The sequence below is a fragment of the Candida albicans genome, chromosome R (assembly GCF_000182965.3).
Source record: "Candida albicans SC5314 chromosome R, complete sequence".
NCBI lineage: Eukaryota > Fungi > Ascomycota > Pichiomycetes > Serinales > Debaryomycetaceae > Candida > Candida albicans.
This window is the reverse complement of record NC_032096.1, coordinates 86,649-105,363: the sequence shown is the minus strand read 5'-3', so window position 1 is coordinate 105,363 and position 18,715 is coordinate 86,649. Positions and strand designations below refer to the sequence as shown.

The 18,715-nt window shown below is 35.1% G+C and overlaps 8 protein-coding genes across 8 annotated transcripts; 3 read left to right on the top strand and 5 right to left on the bottom strand. All coding sequences in view use genetic code 12, as the record gives it.

Annotated features, from left to right (window-relative positions):
* Positions 1–59: 59 nt before the first annotated feature.
* Positions 60–1,139, bottom strand: RTT109 (H3 histone acetyltransferase; the record flags this gene model as incomplete). The annotated part of the gene is made up of 1 exon (XM_713555.1): positions 60–1,139. The coding sequence occupies one exon, from the start codon at positions 1,137–1,139 to the stop codon at positions 60–62; it is 1,080 nt and encodes a 359-aa protein (XP_718648.1).
* Positions 1,140–1,362: 223 nt separating this feature from the next.
* Positions 1,363–3,270, top strand: SWC4 (Swc4p; the record flags this gene model as incomplete). Its single annotated transcript, XM_713556.1, has 1 exon — positions 1,363–3,270. The coding sequence occupies one exon, from the start codon at positions 1,363–1,365 to the stop codon at positions 3,268–3,270; it is 1,908 nt and encodes a 635-aa protein (XP_718649.1).
* Positions 3,271–3,297: 27 nt separating this feature from the next.
* MMS22 (Mms22p) lies at positions 3,298–8,412 on the bottom strand (the record flags this gene model as incomplete). Its single annotated transcript, XM_713558.1, has 1 exon — positions 3,298–8,412. The coding sequence occupies one exon, from the start codon at positions 8,410–8,412 to the stop codon at positions 3,298–3,300; it is 5,115 nt and encodes a 1,704-aa protein (XP_718651.1).
* A 371-nt stretch (positions 8,413–8,783) lies between these two features.
* CAALFM_CR00380WA (uncharacterized protein) lies at positions 8,784–10,082 on the bottom strand (the record flags this gene model as incomplete). The annotated part of the gene is made up of 1 exon (XM_713559.1): positions 8,784–10,082. One exon carries the CDS (start codon positions 10,080–10,082, stop codon positions 8,784–8,786), a length of 1,299 nt encoding a protein of 432 aa, XP_718652.1.
* Positions 10,083–10,474: 392 nt separating this feature from the next.
* CAALFM_CR00370WA (cullin) lies at positions 10,475–13,054 on the bottom strand (the record flags this gene model as incomplete). The annotated part of the gene is made up of 1 exon (XM_713561.1): positions 10,475–13,054. The coding sequence occupies one exon, from the start codon at positions 13,052–13,054 to the stop codon at positions 10,475–10,477; it is 2,580 nt and encodes an 859-aa protein (XP_718654.1).
* Positions 13,055–13,588: 534 nt separating this feature from the next.
* Positions 13,589–15,919, top strand: LEU1 (3-isopropylmalate dehydratase; the record flags this gene model as incomplete). The annotated part of the gene is made up of 1 exon (XM_713562.1): positions 13,589–15,919. One exon carries the CDS (start codon positions 13,589–13,591, stop codon positions 15,917–15,919), a length of 2,331 nt encoding a protein of 776 aa, XP_718655.1.
* A 181-nt stretch (positions 15,920–16,100) lies between these two features.
* CAALFM_CR00350WA (nicotinamide-nucleotide adenylyltransferase) lies at positions 16,101–17,306 on the bottom strand (the record flags this gene model as incomplete). The annotated part of the gene is made up of 1 exon (XM_713563.1): positions 16,101–17,306. The coding sequence occupies one exon, from the start codon at positions 17,304–17,306 to the stop codon at positions 16,101–16,103; it is 1,206 nt and encodes a 401-aa protein (XP_718656.1).
* Positions 17,307–18,285: 979 nt separating this feature from the next.
* Positions 18,286–18,477, top strand: CAALFM_CR00340CA (uncharacterized protein; the record flags this gene model as incomplete). The annotated part of the gene is made up of 1 exon (XM_019475502.1): positions 18,286–18,477. The coding sequence occupies one exon, from the start codon at positions 18,286–18,288 to the stop codon at positions 18,475–18,477; it is 192 nt and encodes a 63-aa protein (XP_019331047.1).
* Positions 18,478–18,715: the final 238 nt, after the last annotated feature.

Here is an 18,715-nt window from a genome sequence, read left to right as displayed (position 1 = left end):
CCAGGTTTTAATCGAACTGGCCCCAATGCAATTACGTATCGTGTGAGGTTATCGTCGATCTATTTTGATTTTCTATAATTACTTACAAAATTACTAACTTCAACACGATCACTAAAATCAACCAGCTTCAACAGGTTCATAAACTCTTTATATTCTGAAATTGTCACAGTTGAAACCAGATCATCGTGATATGTAACCTCCAAGTTTTCCTTACAGCATCCAATCAACGATACACAATCACCAAGAAGAAACTCTTGTCTATAAGCAAGTTCTTGATAAAATCTCGACACTGTCATCTTTCCATATCGACACTCTACAATTACCAATTCCAAAAATCTACCCTTGGGATCATCCGGAAACAATGGAATTGCCTGTACCGCCAAACCATCTTTTTTGAAAATGTGTCCTTCACTCCAGTCAGAATACTTTTCAATGAATTTTCTGGTAGCATACTTGTCTGCCCCAGGAATCATTAGTTTGTGATTGTTCCAACCTTTGGTAATGCTATCAATTATTGATATCCACCATCTCAAGAGAGACTGTCCATTCAAAAGGTTTTTATATGGGTTCTTGGCTGAATTGGGGAAAAGATATTCTTTAGCTGGTTTTGTAAAAACACATAATCTCAAGTTTTGCGTCTTTGGTAAAGTTCGGTACTCAATGCATTCTTCTTTTGGTGGGATATCATTATAATAAGGTAAATTTGGATAAATATCTGGTAACTTATCACGCAACCTTTGTAAACGAACCAAAGTTGATGGGTCTGACAAATCTTTTGATTTTTCATCCAAATTTTTCATTTTTATTTTATAACCATTATAGTTGATGATGTATTGTAACACCGGACCAATTACTTTTCCAATTTTGATTGTTGATTTTTCTAATCCAACAGTATCACATTTGGATACGTAAACGTATTTTTCAACAAAGTCTGAATAAATTTGTAAATATACAAAAACTTCTAATCCTAAAACAACAAGATCTTGATGTAGTAAAGCGAAAAAGTGTCGAATTTTAACTGTATCAGGTTTCCCAATTGTAGATTTGGGGATATGTATCGGTGATTTTATATATGTTGGATTTGTCTGGAAGTAAATGGTTTCAAATTCACCATTTTGTAATATATCTGGAGGAAGCATGTAATCCAGTAATTCACTTGGACCGATTGGAAAGTATGAAAGGACGCGATTTTAAGAATCAACACTTCTAGTTATTCTCAATATGCTTGAAATTTTTTCTGCCTCAATCGATTCCCAACAACAAATTAAACCAAAAAAATCTATGCGAAGCAAAAATCTACTAATATTCAAGAATACACCACAATAACAACACTTGCTAATCAATCTTCACAACATCTTCACCATGTCAGCAAATGATATTCTTGATGTGTTAAACATTCAACGAGATGAGTCGAATCAGCCACCCAAGAAAAAGCAGAAATCATCTTCGACGCCTACATTACCAGATGGTAAACAATTAACTGGGATGGCCAGAGAATTATATAATTTAGTAGGTCCAAATACACCACCTATAAACTTAAATTCAAATTCATATACTGCTAATAAAGAAAAAATGAAAAAGTTCAAACCATCTCCATGGACTAGAATGCCATTCACTCCTAAACAAGGTATAGAATTAAATCATTGGGTTAAGGGTTCCAAAGAGTTGATTGAACAACAAGAGTTCGAAGAAGATGGTACACCCAAACCATATTTTTTCGAAAAATATAACGTTCAGTTGGAAATCCCTGAATTTGTCGACGAAGACACTTATGATCTTTATATGATCGAGATTAAAGAATATGAGAGTAAGATGAAAGAGGAAAGAGCAAGAAGAGAGAAAGAACGCAAAGAAAGGGAGAAGAGAGATTTAGAAGAGAAGAAGAAAAAGCAGCAACAGCAACAACAGAAATCACAACAAAATCCACAGAACCAGATCAAGGACGATGAAAAAAATCAGGATACAAGAAACAACACAGATAAAAAGGACAGTGAACAAAAATCTGAGGACAAACCAACCGTAGAGGCAAAAAAGGAAACTGACGAAAAGAAAGATGATGTGGTATTGAAAGATAATACAAATGAGACGAAACCAGTCACCGAGACTACAAAATCAGAAACGGAAACTACTGAACAGAACAACTCTGAAAAGACCAATGAAAATGAAACTAACAAAACCAACGATAAAGATGGAGAAGGGAACCTTACTAAGAGTAAAGACTCTGCTACGGAAGATCAATCAAACAATAAAAAAGAAAATGACGAAGACACAGAGCTGGAGTGGACATATAAAGAAACCAAACATTTATTTGAATTATGTCAGGCATTTGAGTTGAAATGGCCAATAATTCATGATAGGTTTCCAAATCCAAATCGAACAGCAGAAGACTTGAAAGAACAATTCTACAGAATATGTATCAAAATTCTCGAGAATCAAAAAAATAAAAACCAAGCATTAATAGATTCATTAAAGGCTTATTGCAAACCTCGAGAATTGGAAAGAAAACAATATCTTGAAAACTTGCTTAAGAGAACGCCAGCAGAAATTGCTGAGGAGGAATCATTAGTTATTGAAGCAAGAAGGTTCGAAATAGCAGCAAAGAAGATGTTAATGGAGAGATCAAACTTGTTAACATTGCTCGATTCTCCACAAACTACTCAAAATGTATCACAATATCAATCTTCTCAAGGTATAACCAACTTGTATAACAATTTGTTAATTTATGACAAACATCAAAAGAAGAAGCAAATGGCAAATAAGTCGAACCCTCAACAAGAACCAGTCCCACCACCAATACCATTAGCTGCATCATCATCTGTGAAACGTGACCGCGGTTTCCAAACTCAACTTCAGCAATACTTGTCTAGTTTTTTGAAACAAAATCATCATACAAACCCTGCAGTCAAACAGGAAATCAATTCTATACAACAGTTATTAATGAAAAGGTTGACTCAAAAGGAAGAAGAAGCATATGGTTTGTATTTCCATGGAACAGAAAAGTTAAATCCAGGTGTAATGCTTAGGTCTCAACAAAAACTACCTGGTTTAAATCAAAGACAATCAATATTAAAGTCAGTCAATATTTTGTTACAAGAAATGGATATCCCTACTGGAGGTGGTACTTCTTGGAAACCAATAATGCCCACCAGGAAAACCATGGCAAAATACGACGAATTAATTCGGTCAGTCGTAACTTTACTTGATGTGAAAAAGGCCAAAGACAAATTGGAATCGGAAATCAAATTGATAAAGAGTCAAAGAGGGCTATAATTTAAATATATGTTCTATTATTGTTCGTTAGAAATTATAGTCATAATCTAGTATACATGTATCCGGCACTTCACCCGAGGTAGTATCAATTAGATCAATCTCTGAAACCAATACCCTGTGAGCAACCTGTAAGGACTCTTGCAGGATATCGTCCTGTGGATTTGGGTCCTTTGGGAATCTAAAATCATTTAGTAAATCCTGCATTCTGAATGACGAGTAAACATATTCTGAAAATTTAGATTTGTCTGCGTTGTATGAATGAACGGCGTTGCTGAAAAGTACCCAATAACATTCAATCTCATTCAAATCCGTGTAACCTTCAAATATAATTTTGCAATATCTTAAAATCGATGTGATACACAACAAACAGCAAATTCTACAATACTGGTCTGCAGTACTGGAACTGCGTTGTCTAACTTTTGGCAATTCAACAAGCTGTTTCAAAAACCGTTTAAACTGAAAATTAACAAATTTAAACTTAAACAATCTCAAGTTTTCATCAAAGAACTTTAGCAACAAATAAATTACTTTCCAAGTAATGAAATCAGAATTTGCTTGCATTTCCTGCAACAAAACTGACACCAAATGATAGATCAATTCAACACCTTCTTCAAATGTGAATTTCTCTAGTATTTTAATGTAGTCCCCACCAAAGTATACCGCATTTAAAAATTCACCAACAAAAGCTTTTAGTTTCTCCTTTAACGGCAATTTTTGAATTTTTAAATGTGACAATTCGTTCTCCAGTATACCCAATTTCGATGCTAAGTTTGTTAACAATGATTCATTGATAATTGCTGGCTCGCAATACTTTTGAATGTCCTTTATTACATTGACACAAAAAGTTTTATAACGAAGGGAAGAATAATATTTTTCAAATTCAATATCCAAAGTCCGTAGAATATCTTTAACGTACAACTGGTATTCGTACATGCTGATTATACTAGAATCTGATGCTAAATTTTGAAGTATGTTTGTCACAACAACGTATCTGGAGTTTGTTATCATCAGTAACGTGATGCCATTGGTTTTGCCAAAATTAAATGTACCCCATTTTTCTTTCTGTAGTTTTTGTAATATCGAACAAAGATACTTTGACGGATTGAAACATACTAGATCCCGTAATACTTGTCTCGTGACAAGTTCCTTGCACCCTTTCAAATTATTGAATTGCAAAATTTTAGAATAAAAATATAATGCAAACTGTTCACGCAGTTGCTGGTTTCCAGTATATGCATACGTTTGTAATATCAATCTGTCCCAACTTTCATCCAAAACAAAGGCACATTGGACCCATATGGATAGCAATATTTCAATTAAATCGCATACACGGTTTTCTTGTATCACACTCGGCAAGGGAAGTCGCCCCATTTGTCTGTGCAACAAGGATAATACAAACTCATTAAAAGATTTAATAGTTTTGATATGCTTCTGTATAACCATATCTTTCACATTTATCATGGACGAAGTTATATGCGACAAAACATGACATATATCTATAATGATTTTGTCAGGAACATTATTGATATCAATGGATTTAGATATATTCAAAAGTTGGAGCAGATGTGAAAGACGACTCAATGGATCACGAAAAAGATCTTTAAGCGAAATTAAGAAATTCTTCCATACCTTTAGTATCCCATGAACATTGTAATATCCATTGATACAACATTGTATAACAATTGAAATACCCTCTATGGGCAACTTTGTATCTCTTTGTATGGCAATTTCTGTTAACACACAAACACCCTGTGATGCCAATTTTATAAGCTTTGCGTCTTTGGCATTTTCAATACCTTCCAACAAATTTAGTAATTGAGTTTTCAAATCCACTTTACATACCAGCGCCAACAATAATATGAAATTCAATCTATTAATAAACATAACATGATGGCTTTGATCGTTGACATATTGAAACTTGCTGAATGTGAATAACTTTGTTACTAATTTTTTCACTTTCGAAGGCTCAGATAATCCTGAAATGTACCAGTAAAGCAATTGCATGAATCGTTCAAAAAATGAATCATCAGGGATATCAAATCGGTTAGAAACTTTCCCAATTAAGTCAGGCATACCAATTTCGTCAATAAAATTTGCAAATTTCATTCTTGTGATTGAGGAATAAATTTGTAGTACAACGGTTTCAGGAAGTGGCCAATTATTTCTCTGATTCATAAAGTAAACAATTTCAAGGTATCTATAGTAGAATTCAACACCTAGAGTTTCTTCCAAAATAGCTTTCTGGTATACCAATTGTAAGGGTTCCCATGAGAATCCTTTTCTTGCAAATACACATAAGCAAAACACTGACTCTAGTAATAATGATAGATCAAATGCCTCGTATACCTGTAAAGCTTTAATGATTGTAGTCCACCAAACACCCGATTCTTCTAATATTCTGCATAGTATGAAATAGGACTCTGCTTCCTTGGTTTTAGCTCCAGCTTCAAAATTCAGCTTTTCAAACAAATCGCCCGAGAAGGTTTCAAAAAATAATTGCCAGTATCGTATTCCTAAAGGATTTGAGTCAAACGAGCTAGGCTTATTATTGAGCTTAGTAATCATACTCATGGTATATTCCACAAGTATGAAATAAGGCAAAATAAACTTCATAGTACTAGCAGTTAAGTACGGGCTATCCCTAATATTCGACACAGCCAAATGGATGAGCTTCCAAATTCTCTCTGTAGGACACTCTTGCAAAATCAAATTCCACTCCAAAATGCCTTTTACTGTGGTGTAAACAGTCTGAATTAATGATTCATTTGATAAATCAGAATTTTTGGAAAGTCTAGCCAAATGGATTAATAACTTTTCATATCTAAATTTCGAGGACTCAAGATCAATCAATGTCAATATTACTGTTTCCCCTAAAAATTCAATTGTCACTGAGTCCTTGTGTATTTGATAGAACTTTCCATCACCCAATGCAGTTATTTTATCAAGCACAATATCGTTTAAAATACACCCAAACTCAAAAATAGGTTGAGAGCCTAGAATTATACTTGGGGCCATTTGTGGAGCTGAAGGGTTAACATTTTTATATGATTCCTTGACAAACCTCGTCACACTTGCTGCTTCAACGATTGTTGTCGATAATATAGGTGACCTCAGAAACAAATAATTGTCAGTAAACAAATCTTTTGGATTGCCTTTCATACAATTATCCAAAGTGGTTAGCTGCAAATTGTCCTTTCTCTTTTTTGATTTGCGAGTGGGTCTTGTTGTTTTATGGGTGTTTTGGTCTCGAAGAGAAGTAATTCGTTTCACTGGAAGCCTGCTGTAAGACTCATCAGATGCAGCTCTTGCAGTTCTAGGTTTTCGCTGTCGTCTTGAATTTGGAGTTGACCTGTTAATTACCGAGACTGTACTTGAATCTGAACGTCTAACGTCTCTCTTGGTATTATAACTATGAGCCTTTTTGGGTCGTGACAACATTCCATCTATGGAACGGTTTTGTGATTTATACGTTCTATTGCCAGAAGTACCCATAGTAGTGGCGCTAGCACTTTGTCTCTTTGGTGCCGTGGTTTTGCGTTTAGGTGCAGTTGCTAGCATGTGGTTTATGTAGTCACCTTCACGAACTTCGTAATCCAGAGGTTCATCTAAATCCCCATTCTCATCTAGTTTTCCGGTCTCTTCATCAACACCTGTAATATCTGCCTGGGGTGGCCCAACATCAAATATATCTAAATCACTCTCATAATTCATCTGCTCACCTTCATCTTCTGAGGCTGAACTTTCTGAAAAGTTCGTAACACTTTCAAAACTAGGGTAATTCAATGCTGGAGTCGGTTCTTCGATAACGATAGGCTGGTCGTACAATTCGTGATAAAGTTCATTATTGGTGTCATAAGTTATGGTATCATCCACAAACCCAGTGAAATCGTCTCGTTCAGAAATTTTTCGTTTAGTTCGTTTTCTCAATGCTATTCCCTTTCTGTGCTCCAGAACCGGATGTGGTTTCTGCAAATGCCGGCTAGACGGCCCTTTGGACTTTGGCTGATATATCGATAATCTTTTAGCTGATTCAGGGAGAACCCCTTTTAATGCATTCCTTTCCTTTCTAAACCTGCCACCCACTCTAACGTAAACATCAGATTTGCTCGAATCAGAATCAGAACCACTTCCACTTTCCTCATTAGCAACATTTCTACTATAGAAGTTGCTATTGGTGTCAAAGTTATCATCTTCATCATCATCGTCTGGTATAACCAATCGGTGATGTTTGACTGGTTGCAAAAAGTCATCAGGCTCGTGGCTTGATTCGTCAGTTTCATAGGTTTGTGAATTCAAATCATCTAAAGGGTCGATGGTAAATTCTTTATTCCCTTCTTCATCTTCATCCTCAAATTCTTCGTCAATATTTGGCAAAGACCCAGAGTCCCCATTTCTTTGCTCTTCTTGAAGCTCTTTTTCGCTAGCCAAATGTGATTGTCGACTAATTATAGTGTAAAAATTCTTACTCCTAAACTTTTCATCCTTTGGATACCTTTTTTTTAGTCTTTCATAGTTATAATTTAAATATTTCACCACCTTCTCTAGATTATGGTCATTCTCTTCGTAGATTTCATTTAAATAATCAATATCTGAAAGACCCAAATAATGGGCTTGGTCTGCTAAATAGGGATGTGTACTAGCAAAATTTCTTTTCCTTAAACTTCTACCTGACCATGTGACATATGAGTTCGTGGTATTCAAATATGATTGCAAATGATTTTCGTTTTCTTGGTCTTCAGGTACAACTGTATTGCCAACAATGTTTTGTGTTATTGCATTGTCTTGACTTTGATGTTGTGAAGTGCTATGCTCTCGTTGTTCTATCTCGTTAGCTGATCTTCTCGGTAGATTTTTAATAAGATCAATTGGGTTTGAATCTGAATCGTCGTCACTATCCTCGATTAAGTTGTTAATGGTATTCCTTGTCTCGCTGTTTTGGTTATGCCCTAGTCGAGGACTACAGGTGCTATTTTCTATATTCACATACGATATATTTGTTAATGTTTCTAGTCGTTGTCTCGTTAGTTCTTGTTTACTGGGAGATAGTGTTGATAAAATATTGGTAAATTTATTCTTATCTACTAATAATTCCCCTCGTAGTGAATCATCCTCCGAATCTGATATATACTCAGTATTCGACATGATTATTATGAAAAATGCTAAAGTAGTGAATGAAACTGTGTTATATCTTTTAATATTATCATTAAGTTATGGTTCTATTTATATTTGAAAGTGGGAACAAGGTTAGTTGTTGGTATGTTGATTAAGTTAATGGATGTAAACAGTAGAAGAAAGAAGAAGAGGAAGGAGTGTAGAAAAAAAAAACACGAAAAATTCCTAAAAAAATAATATTGCTGGACGCGTTTGCCTTTCCCTAGTTTTTCTTCGTCTTAGACTTGCACCTACGTCGCACTACTTTGCCACCACAGTGTCGCCCAAGCGAATAATTTGTCTACAGTGTTTCCAATAATGTATTCTATCTCTCTATTTTCAATCTATTTAGTAATATGTCTTTATTGCAACAGGATTCCCTCTCGCATAAGCTCTTTCTCTGGCAACTTAGTCACCGCAGACCCATCATAATTCTTGAAAGTCAAATAACCTTCACCTGTTTGAGTATAAAAGGTTGGCCTGTCGTAGTATTCTAATTTCAAATTGTTTTCCAATCGATATACCAAATCAGGATTGCTTGTAAATGGTCTTGAAAATCCAATTAATGTTCTATCATCATTGTTGACATCATTAATTAAATTAGCATAATGAACAATTTCACCACCTTCATTAGTAACCTGTTTATTGGTTTTAATTAAAGTAGGATTTTCAACATTAAAATTAGTAGCATAACCACCAGCACGAATAAGTTTACCACTCCAACTTTTGATTATCTCGTCGTTCGATTTATCACCAAAACTATCAACATCAGAATTTCCAGATACTCTTGGCTCGACAATTGAAACATAGGCGATTTCATTTCCTTGAGATTTTCTAACCTCTAATTGCTTCAAAATATACTGACAAAATTGATACGGAATACCATCCTCTAAATTTACTTCTTCCGGATACACCATTCCATTATGGGAATACCATGGACTGATTCTAACACCAAACTTCTTAGGCCCAATATCTGGATGATTAATGAACTTGTCAATAATTTCAATCAAAAATCTACATCTATTGACCAAATCACCACCATATTCATCGGTTCTTTTGTTTGAAAGTGGTGACAAAAATTGCTCAATCAAAAACCCAGATGTGGCATGTAATTCAACAAAATCAAAATCGGCAATTTTTAATGAATTAACAGCAGCATTAACAAAATCGTCCTGGATATTATGAATTTCGTCAACTGTTAACGGCTTGATTGGGAAATTCAATTCAGTAGCTAATTTCTCAGCAGCTTCATTAGGATAAGTAATTGATGGAGCTAAAATAGGTAAATTCTTACTTTGCATGAGTTTGGCATTTGAAGTCCTTCCGTTAGCCATGATTTGGCAACTGATAACACAATTGTTATTATGCACTTGATCAACAATTTGTTTCAAGGCAAGACAATGTTTTTCATCCCATAACCCTATTTTATGAGGTACAAGACCGCTTCTCTCTGACACCAAACAGGACTCAAATATGATAAAAGAACCAGGATACTGAGATCTTGATTTGTAGTAGTCAATCATAAAATCAGTAGGATAGTTGTCCTTAGTAGATCTTTTCCTTGACGTGGGTGCATGAACAATTCTATGGTTTAGCTTAACATCTCCAATAGAGATTGGTTTGAAAAGATTGGTTTCAGTCAAAGGAATAGTAACCGTCATAAGTCAAATGTTGGTAGTGGTTTTAACAGTACAAGTTAAAGAAAAGACGAACTGATGAGGATTAAAGTAATGTTGAAATCAGAAATGCCCTCTTTTTTTTTTGCTTGGAAAGTTTATACAGATCCAAACGTGGCTGTTGTTTACTATTTATAAACTTCTTGGCGGATAATCATATTTGGTCTTTAAAAAATGAAACATCCAAGGCTGTTGCTGATAAAGAGTAATTATGGCTTATTTCCAGATTTTCTTTTTCTGTTGATCTCGGCCCGAAGGCAGATTCGGAAATACAAAAAAAGTAAATACCAATTCCGAATAATAAGTGTTGATCTTCATTCTTCACATGACATACATTCAAACATTTTAACATTCCATTTTATTTATTTTCTAATCAGTTATGCTATGTAATGATACAAATTCCTATCATCTGTATCTCTTTTCAAATATTCTTTATCTATCAAATCTTCAATTCGTTGTTTTATCAATATAATCAGTGGCTGGAATCTATTACTCAACTGTTTAAGTAATTCTTCAATTAAATCGTTATGTTTTATTGATTGTCTTGATTTCAAAATACGCACAATGGCAGCATTAACTTCAATTTTGCGTCCCTCCATGATGTTGGCGTTAACTTCTTCTAGTTCCTCTTCTTGTTCGGTCTTTGCAACAGATTTGTTGGTGTTTTTAGAAGATGACGACGACGAAGATGCTGAAGAAGAAGAAGAAGCAGAAACTGTCAACACTTTGACTTTCACTGATGGTGATTTAAACTTTGCATTCAATTTGAAAACATCATTCTTGTTCACATCTTTACTCATTGGAACTTTAACAAGTAGTCTCAGCTTTGGAGCAACTGCAATTGATTGTAGATGTCTTTTCAACTCTGGTTCAGGAATACCAGTCAACTCTAGAATCTCTTCATATGTTAACTCCTTCATTTCATCAAATGCCAGAACTGTAGAACCATCTGCATTTGTCAGTTGAGGAGCGAAAAGGAGCATAATAATAGCTGCAAATGTAGACAAGTTGATTTCGTACGTTCTAGAAGGATACGTTATCCGCAAATCCATAGATCCAAATTTGGGAGACCAATACAACGACTTGTTATCGTTTTTCTTACCGTTACTCCAAAACTCGTCAAATTGTTTAATGGTGTTACGTAATTGACGTGGCCATTTGAATGGGGTCTCTTCATTTTCAGTCCTACTAAACCATTTGTAATCCTTAGTCATGGATTTTGGCCAATCAGTCACATTACATATTTTCAATTCCATCTCAACCAAATCTGTTGATTTGCTTTGTTTATTCAAATAACGTTTCCAGTCATTAGTGGTATCCTTTGACAGCCTTACGTCTCTGTTCATTTTGATAACTTTATCCAATGATGAAGTCCCCATTTCTTCACTCAACTTGGCTAGAATTATTTCTTCAATGTCTTTGTTGGAGGAAGGAGAATTACCAGTTTTGGAATTTAAAAACCTCTTGGCAAAATGATTAGCATAGTTTGCTTCAAATGCATCTTTGTCCTTGATAAATCTCAAGAACTGTATTGAATTGGAAATCAAGTCCTCTGTCTGGTCACCAGACTTTAATGATATATCTTTATTTGATGAACTGCCTTTCGTTAATTGTTTTATAAAATAATCCATGTACACTGATAATAATTCAGGAGCATTAACTGATGCGGGGCCCCTTTTATTGCTTCCATTTATGAAATCTCTCATAGCAAAAGTAAAAGTTTGTTCGATCATCAAGTTTTCATCAAATGAGTTTTTCCAAACTTGCATTAATTGGTCACGATACTTTAAAATAGTCTCAATCCATTTTGTAGCAAATGCTGGTGAATTGTTAGACTGTTTCTTACCTGAATTTTCAATGGAACTACGCACATAATCTGGTAACGAATTTCCTTGGGCAACAATGGCTTCTTTCAACCGCAATCTTAATAGTTGATATTCGTCATCGAATCTGCCAATCAAATTGTACAACATTTTCAAATCTGCGTAATGATAGGTTTCAATGTTAGTGTCTTCAAAAATATTGCTCACAACAGGTTTCAACCAATATTCCAAACCTTGATTCAGTGACAAAATCATTTTATCTATTTTATCTTTAATCATTATGTTATTCATTAACTCCACCAATTTGGGATATGTTGAAGGCGGTAGATAAAATCGAACTCTATTATCTTCATCTTTAATAAATTGAGTTGTCAATTGCAAATATTTTGTTCCTAGATTGTGAGACACAAATTCTTGGGACAAGTTGTAAAGTGACTCTTCAGAACTTTTCAAAAACTTGGGTTCAAATTTAATTTGGTAATATGAATCCCCGAAAAGGATATCTGAGGATCCACTAGGCTCCACTAACAATTCCATCATATTGATAATTTTCGTGATATACATGCTTGACGTGATAACAACCCCAGTTCTACTCTTGGCAATTTCATCAATCACCATATTGACAATTTTAGACCCAACTTCATCATTGTTATATTTTATCACATAATCTTTGAATAGTTGAATGCCCAAGTCATAGATTAGCAATTTTTTGTGTTCAGCAACATAAACTTTATTTAAATACATGAGAACATCACTTATAAACTTCATTGCTTGTAAATGTTCGCTCCATTCTTGAAGTATCGATTGCATGAACAAATCATGATTGGCAGACACGCTCAATAATTTTTCTCTTCTAGTTAGCAAATGGGTTTTAATAACGTTTGCCACATTATCATACAATTTTCCTCCGAACTTTCGTAAAACCAACACATAGGCTTTTCTATACAATTGCTCATATGATAAGTTTGATACATTTTTGTTTTGGATTTGGGAGATGGCACTAGATAAAACTGACCAATTTTTATCGAAATCTATTACTGGATCGGTGGTTGAGTTTTCCGATGACGATGACGAGCTGATTAGTGATTTTCTTGGTGGTCTAATTTTGGACTTTCGTCCCCCTGGTGGCATCATATTGAGACGGGGAATTGTTCTTTTTGTTAGGTGGTTCCCACTCCCTTTTTCTGTAGTGTATGGGTAACTATGAAAGTTTAGATTTATTCAAAATTCTGAGACTTCAAGTGGTAGTGCAACGGGAAACAATCAATGAAGTAGTGTGATTTGGAACATTTTTTTTTTCTTCTGGTAGCATCGACAAAAGTCGCAGGAGCTAGCTTTCCGACATGTGACGACATTTTCATGACGCCGCACAAAAATCACTTTCCAGTTGAACCGTCTCCGCTCCAGCTTATGAATCATTTTTCTGTTATTGGCTGAACGGGATGCTTGCCGGTTCCGCTCCTGTAACGGCATTGCTCACCACATGAAAAAACAAAAAGTGTGACAATTGTTGAAAAACTTCTCTTTGTTCAATTCTATATAAACCCACCAAAAAAATTTCAAGTTGTCCGTCCAACTCTTTTTTTTTTCACCTTTTTAATTATTCTACCATAATTATTACTTTACATTAAATACCCCTACCCCATAAATAAGGACAATTACTTTACTATGGCTCCTAAAACATTATACGACAAGGTCTTTGAAGACCATATAGTTCATAAAGACGATTCTGGTTCATATTTATTATACATTGATAGACATTTAGTCCATGAGGTTACTTCCCCACAAGCATTTGAAGGGTTAAAGAATGCTGGTCGTTCAGTCAGAAGAACCGATTGTACATTAGCCACAGTTGATCATAATATCCCAACTATTTCAAGAGCAAATTTCAAGAATGTCGATTCATTCATAGAGCAAGATGATTCTAGATTGCAAGTTAAGACTTTAGAACAAAACGTCAAGGATTTTGATGTTACTTATTTTGGTATGACAGACGACAGACAAGGTATTGTCCATGTTGTTGGTCCAGAACAAGGTTTCACTTTACCAGGTACCACTGTTGTTTGTGGTGACTCCCATACTTCTACTCATGGTGCCTTTGGTTCATTGGCTTTTGGTATTGGTACTTCTGAAGTGGAACATGTTTTAGCTACGCAAACTATTATTCAAGCCAAATCGAAAAACATGAGAATTACTATTGATGGTGATTTGTCTGAAGGTATCACTTCGAAAGATTTGGTTTTGCATGTCATTGGTGTTATTGGTACTGCTGGTGGTACTGGTTGTGTTATTGAATTTGCTGGTAAAGCCATTGAGAATTTGTCAATGGAAGCAAGAATGTCGATATGTAATATGGCCATTGAAGCCGGTGCCAGAGCTGGTATGATCAAACCAGATGATACTACATTCAATTACATCAAAGGTAGACCATTGGCTCCAAAGGGACAAGAATGGGAAAAGGCCATGAAATATTGGAAAACTTTACATACTGATGAAGGAGCTAAGTTTGATTACGATATTAAAATTGCTGCTTCCGATATTGTTCCAACTATCACTTGGGGTAACTCACCACAAGATGCGTTACCAATAACTGCTAGTGTCCCAGACCCAGCAACTGTGACCGATCCAATTAAGAAATCGGGTATGGAAAGAGCATTGAAATATCAAGGTTTAACTCCAAACACACCTTTCAAAGAAATCAAAATTGATAAAGCATTCATTGGTTCATGTACCAACTCTCGTATTGAAGATTTAAGAGCAGCTGCTAAAGTTGCCAAAGGTCACAAAAAAGCCGACAATGTGAAATTGGTCTTGGTGGTGCCGGGTTCTGGTTTAATTAAAAAGCAAGCTGAAAAAGAAGGTTTGGATAAGATTTTTGAAGCCGCTGGATTTTCATGGAGAGAAGCCGGATGTTCAATGTGTCTTGGTATGAACCCAGATATTTTGGATCCTGAAGAAAGATGTGCTTCTACTTCCAACAGAAATTTCGAAGGTCGTCAAGGTGCTCTTTCAAGAACCCATTTGATGTCACCAGCCATGGCTGCTGCTGCTGCTATTAAAGGTCATTTCACTGATATTAGAGAATTTGACTATGCCACACAAGATGAACCTCAAATACAAATTGCTCATGAAATTGAAGACAAAGAATTACAAGAAGCTGTTTATGAGCACGAAAAGGAATACATTGAAGATACCCCAGAAACTCAAGCAGAAAGACTTGAAGACATTCCAAAAGATGAACCAGAATTTAAAAGGGCCAGAACCGAGATCGACAACTCTGCTGCTGGTACTCCTAGTATTGATAACAGTTTCAAAGTTTTAACTGGTATTACTGCTCCATTATACAAAGCCAATGTTGATACTGATGCCATTATTCCAAAACAATTTTTGAAAACAATCAAGAGAACCGGATTAAAAGATGGTTTGTTTTATGAATTGAGATTTGTTAAAGGTGAAAATGGTAAAGATGTGGAAACTGATTTTGTATTGAATACTGAACCATATAGAAAGGCAGAAATTTTATTGGTGACAGGAGACAATTTTGGTTGTGGATCAAGTCGTGAGCATGCTCCTTGGGCTTTGAAAGATTTTGGTATCAAAAGTATAATTGCCCCATCATTTGGTGATATCTTTTATAATAATTCTTTTAAAAATTTCCTTTTGCCAATCAGAATACCGCAAGAAATCATTGAATCTAAATTGGTTCCCGTTGTTACATCAGGTCATAGATTGACGATAGATTTGCCAAACCAGCAAATCAGAGACGGTGAAACCGACGAAGTCTTGATTGAACATTTCGATGTGGAAGAGTTTAGAAAACATTGTTTGGTCAATGGATTAGATGATATTGGTTTGACTTTACAAAAAGAAGAATATATTAAAGAATATGAAGCTAAAAGAAGAATCAAGTTTTCTTTCTTGGAAGGAGGTTCTAAATTAATCAAACCTATAAAAGGTACTAAAAAGAGTATTTACGGTAACAGAGCACAAGAATGGTAATTTAATAGTTTAATAAAAGAAAAATTAATAGTTAATAAAGTATTTATATAAAATTGTGGAATACATCCGTGGTAGAATTGTAGGAAACAGTACTTCTAACAGTAATATAAATTTGCAGTAATACAAGCAAATAATAGTATACAAATCTAATAATACGACAAACAGAAACATTACACATCACTTAATCAGCTCTATCGGACATAACTTGCTTTACTGGTTCAGAATCACCGTAGAGGTTATGTTGTTGAATATACCTAATGACTGAATTAGGTAACAAGTACTGCACTGACATTCCTCTTCGTATAAACAATCTTATTTTTGTAGATGAAATGTCATTGTATATCAATTGTTTGATCACCAATATGTTTTTGCGATGTTCATACAAGATATCATGACTCAACAAGAAACTTCTAACATCAGATCCTGTTCTTTCAACAATAAGACAACCGTATTTGCCTAATATGTGGTGCAAATCCTGGTCAGCCCAGACATCTGGTTCACCCATACTTTCAATCAAATCACCACCCGCTAACAACATAATCTTAACCCCTCTTTTTTCACCCAGACGGGTCATGATCCCACCTTGTTTGATGTTTATCTCTTCATTGAAATGATCTAATACTAACGCGGTTCTAGTATATTTAGGTTGTAAAGACTCCCAGGCGTCCACCATAAGCCACGATGATGTACGTTCACATGCCAATTCGCACATTCGAACTCGGTGGTGTGCTGGCGCCAAACCTTGTTTTTTGTAATTAGAGGAAACTGGTGAATAGTACCCACCAATGACTTCAAATCTGGTTTGCTCTGTGATAGCATCCAATGCCATTTCAAACATTCTCAAGTGTAAATAAGTTATTGGAGAAAATGATCCACAAGCAACAATAACCAATGGATGTTTCGAATCATCAGTTAATGTGGTTGCCAATCTATGTGTGGGGAAATGATAATCCTCTAATTTCAATGCTTGTCTTTGAATTCCATGTGGTACTTCTTCTAAATCAGCAATTTGAGAAGATCGAACTTTGATTGAAGGTGGTAAGATTTCTTTTTTGGGTGGGATAATTTCTGGTTTTGGTGATAGTGGTTCATTTTCTTCATCGGATGAGGATGAACTAATCAACTCAGTGTGCTTTCTAGGGATCTTGGAGTGATATTTGCTCTCGGTGTCTGATGCATGAGAGGCATCATATGATCTGGCAGTGGTTGGAGTTGGTCTCGAAGACGACGCTGGGTGTGGCACTGGACCATCAACTCCTTCACCCAATTCCTCTAAAACGAACGGCTGAATAGGCATGATACTAGGAATTTTGTCGGATGGAGCCGTCGGCTCTATATTTTTGTTTAAAGAAGGTGGTGTGAAGTTTGGGTCATTGGTAGGGTCCATGATTAGCACTGATTTGGAGAAAGGCTGTATATAATTCAATTGATAAACTAAGAAAAAAAATTTTTTTTTTCTATTTCTTTGTAAGGGGTGGTAGTGGTGGTAGTAATAATTATGCCAAATTTATAATTATCGTACAATTTATAGAAAATTTTTCCAACTTTGTTTAACCCCTCCACAATATTTATATAATTGTTAGTAATGATCTTCAATCTATTGTTTTAAAGGAAATAAAGGAAGAAGAATACAAGTAAGCCGAGTGATTTTTATTTTTTTTTTTTCTTAAAGAGAAAAGATTGTTGAATTGTTTGTGTAGTTTAACCTAGTAGAGAATTCCGATAACAATTTTTGTTGCTGTGGTGGTGGTAGTAGCGGTAGCAAAAGTGGTGGTGGTATGAGTAAATCTTGAGACACAAGAAAACTTTTTTTTTCTCAACGTCCTGAAAAAAAAAAACTGACTCCAACGGAATATCCACAAAAGTTTAAATTATTTGGTTGAGTTGTGCGAATTGGTCCTATTTCCGGAGATTGCTGCGGAGTTTACACTGCTTTGAGCTGAAGTTTGCATTAGCTTTATCTGTTACCAAGCATTGTTTCTATGTAAGATTAGAGGTAGCATATGCTTCGATAGGCGTACGTAGTATTTGTTGTTACCATTGATCACACTTCTTGGTGAGATTGCTCATTGAAAAAACTGTGCAGATATTCACACAAAATGTTAATTGCAAATTGTTTCTCCACTTTTATTACTAAATTACAACCGGAGTTTGGTTCTGTCCAGCTGCATAGATTTAGAGTTGACTTGAATTGGAAAATCAAGAGTTAATATTTAGATCACAAATAAAGTGATGTTTGCAGTCTTTACTTGGCTTATTTCCATTTATTGTGCCAGTACCGCGATGCAAAAGACACACATAAAAAATTTTCTATCTGAGAAAAAAGACATGAAAATCCGAACAGATGCTATAGAAACCATCCTCCAATGAATCCACAATCAACAACTAAAATAAGGCCAGCTAAAAGATTAATGGAAGCTAGTGGAAAATGCTCCTCAGAAGGCTTAGCTTATGGGAATTGTGTTCTAAATAACTATACTACTATAAAGAAGGATTTGTGTGGACAAGAATTTATCAAGTTTAAAACCTGTGTTACCAATCAATTAGCAAAGAAGTGAGAAGAGTTGCCAATTAAGCATTTCAAAACTGCAGCCGTCTAATAGTCCACCACTCTCCTCATTATATCAGTTCATGTTGTTATCTATAGATTCACCAATGGAGTTGTACTAGCAAGGAAGAAAATGGACACCGCCCAAATTGTTACTTGGAGATCAATGACCAATAGGTTCTGACTAAAGATCAAACCTCAGAGTATATATATCACTGTGTATATACTTCATGAATACTTGATATGAT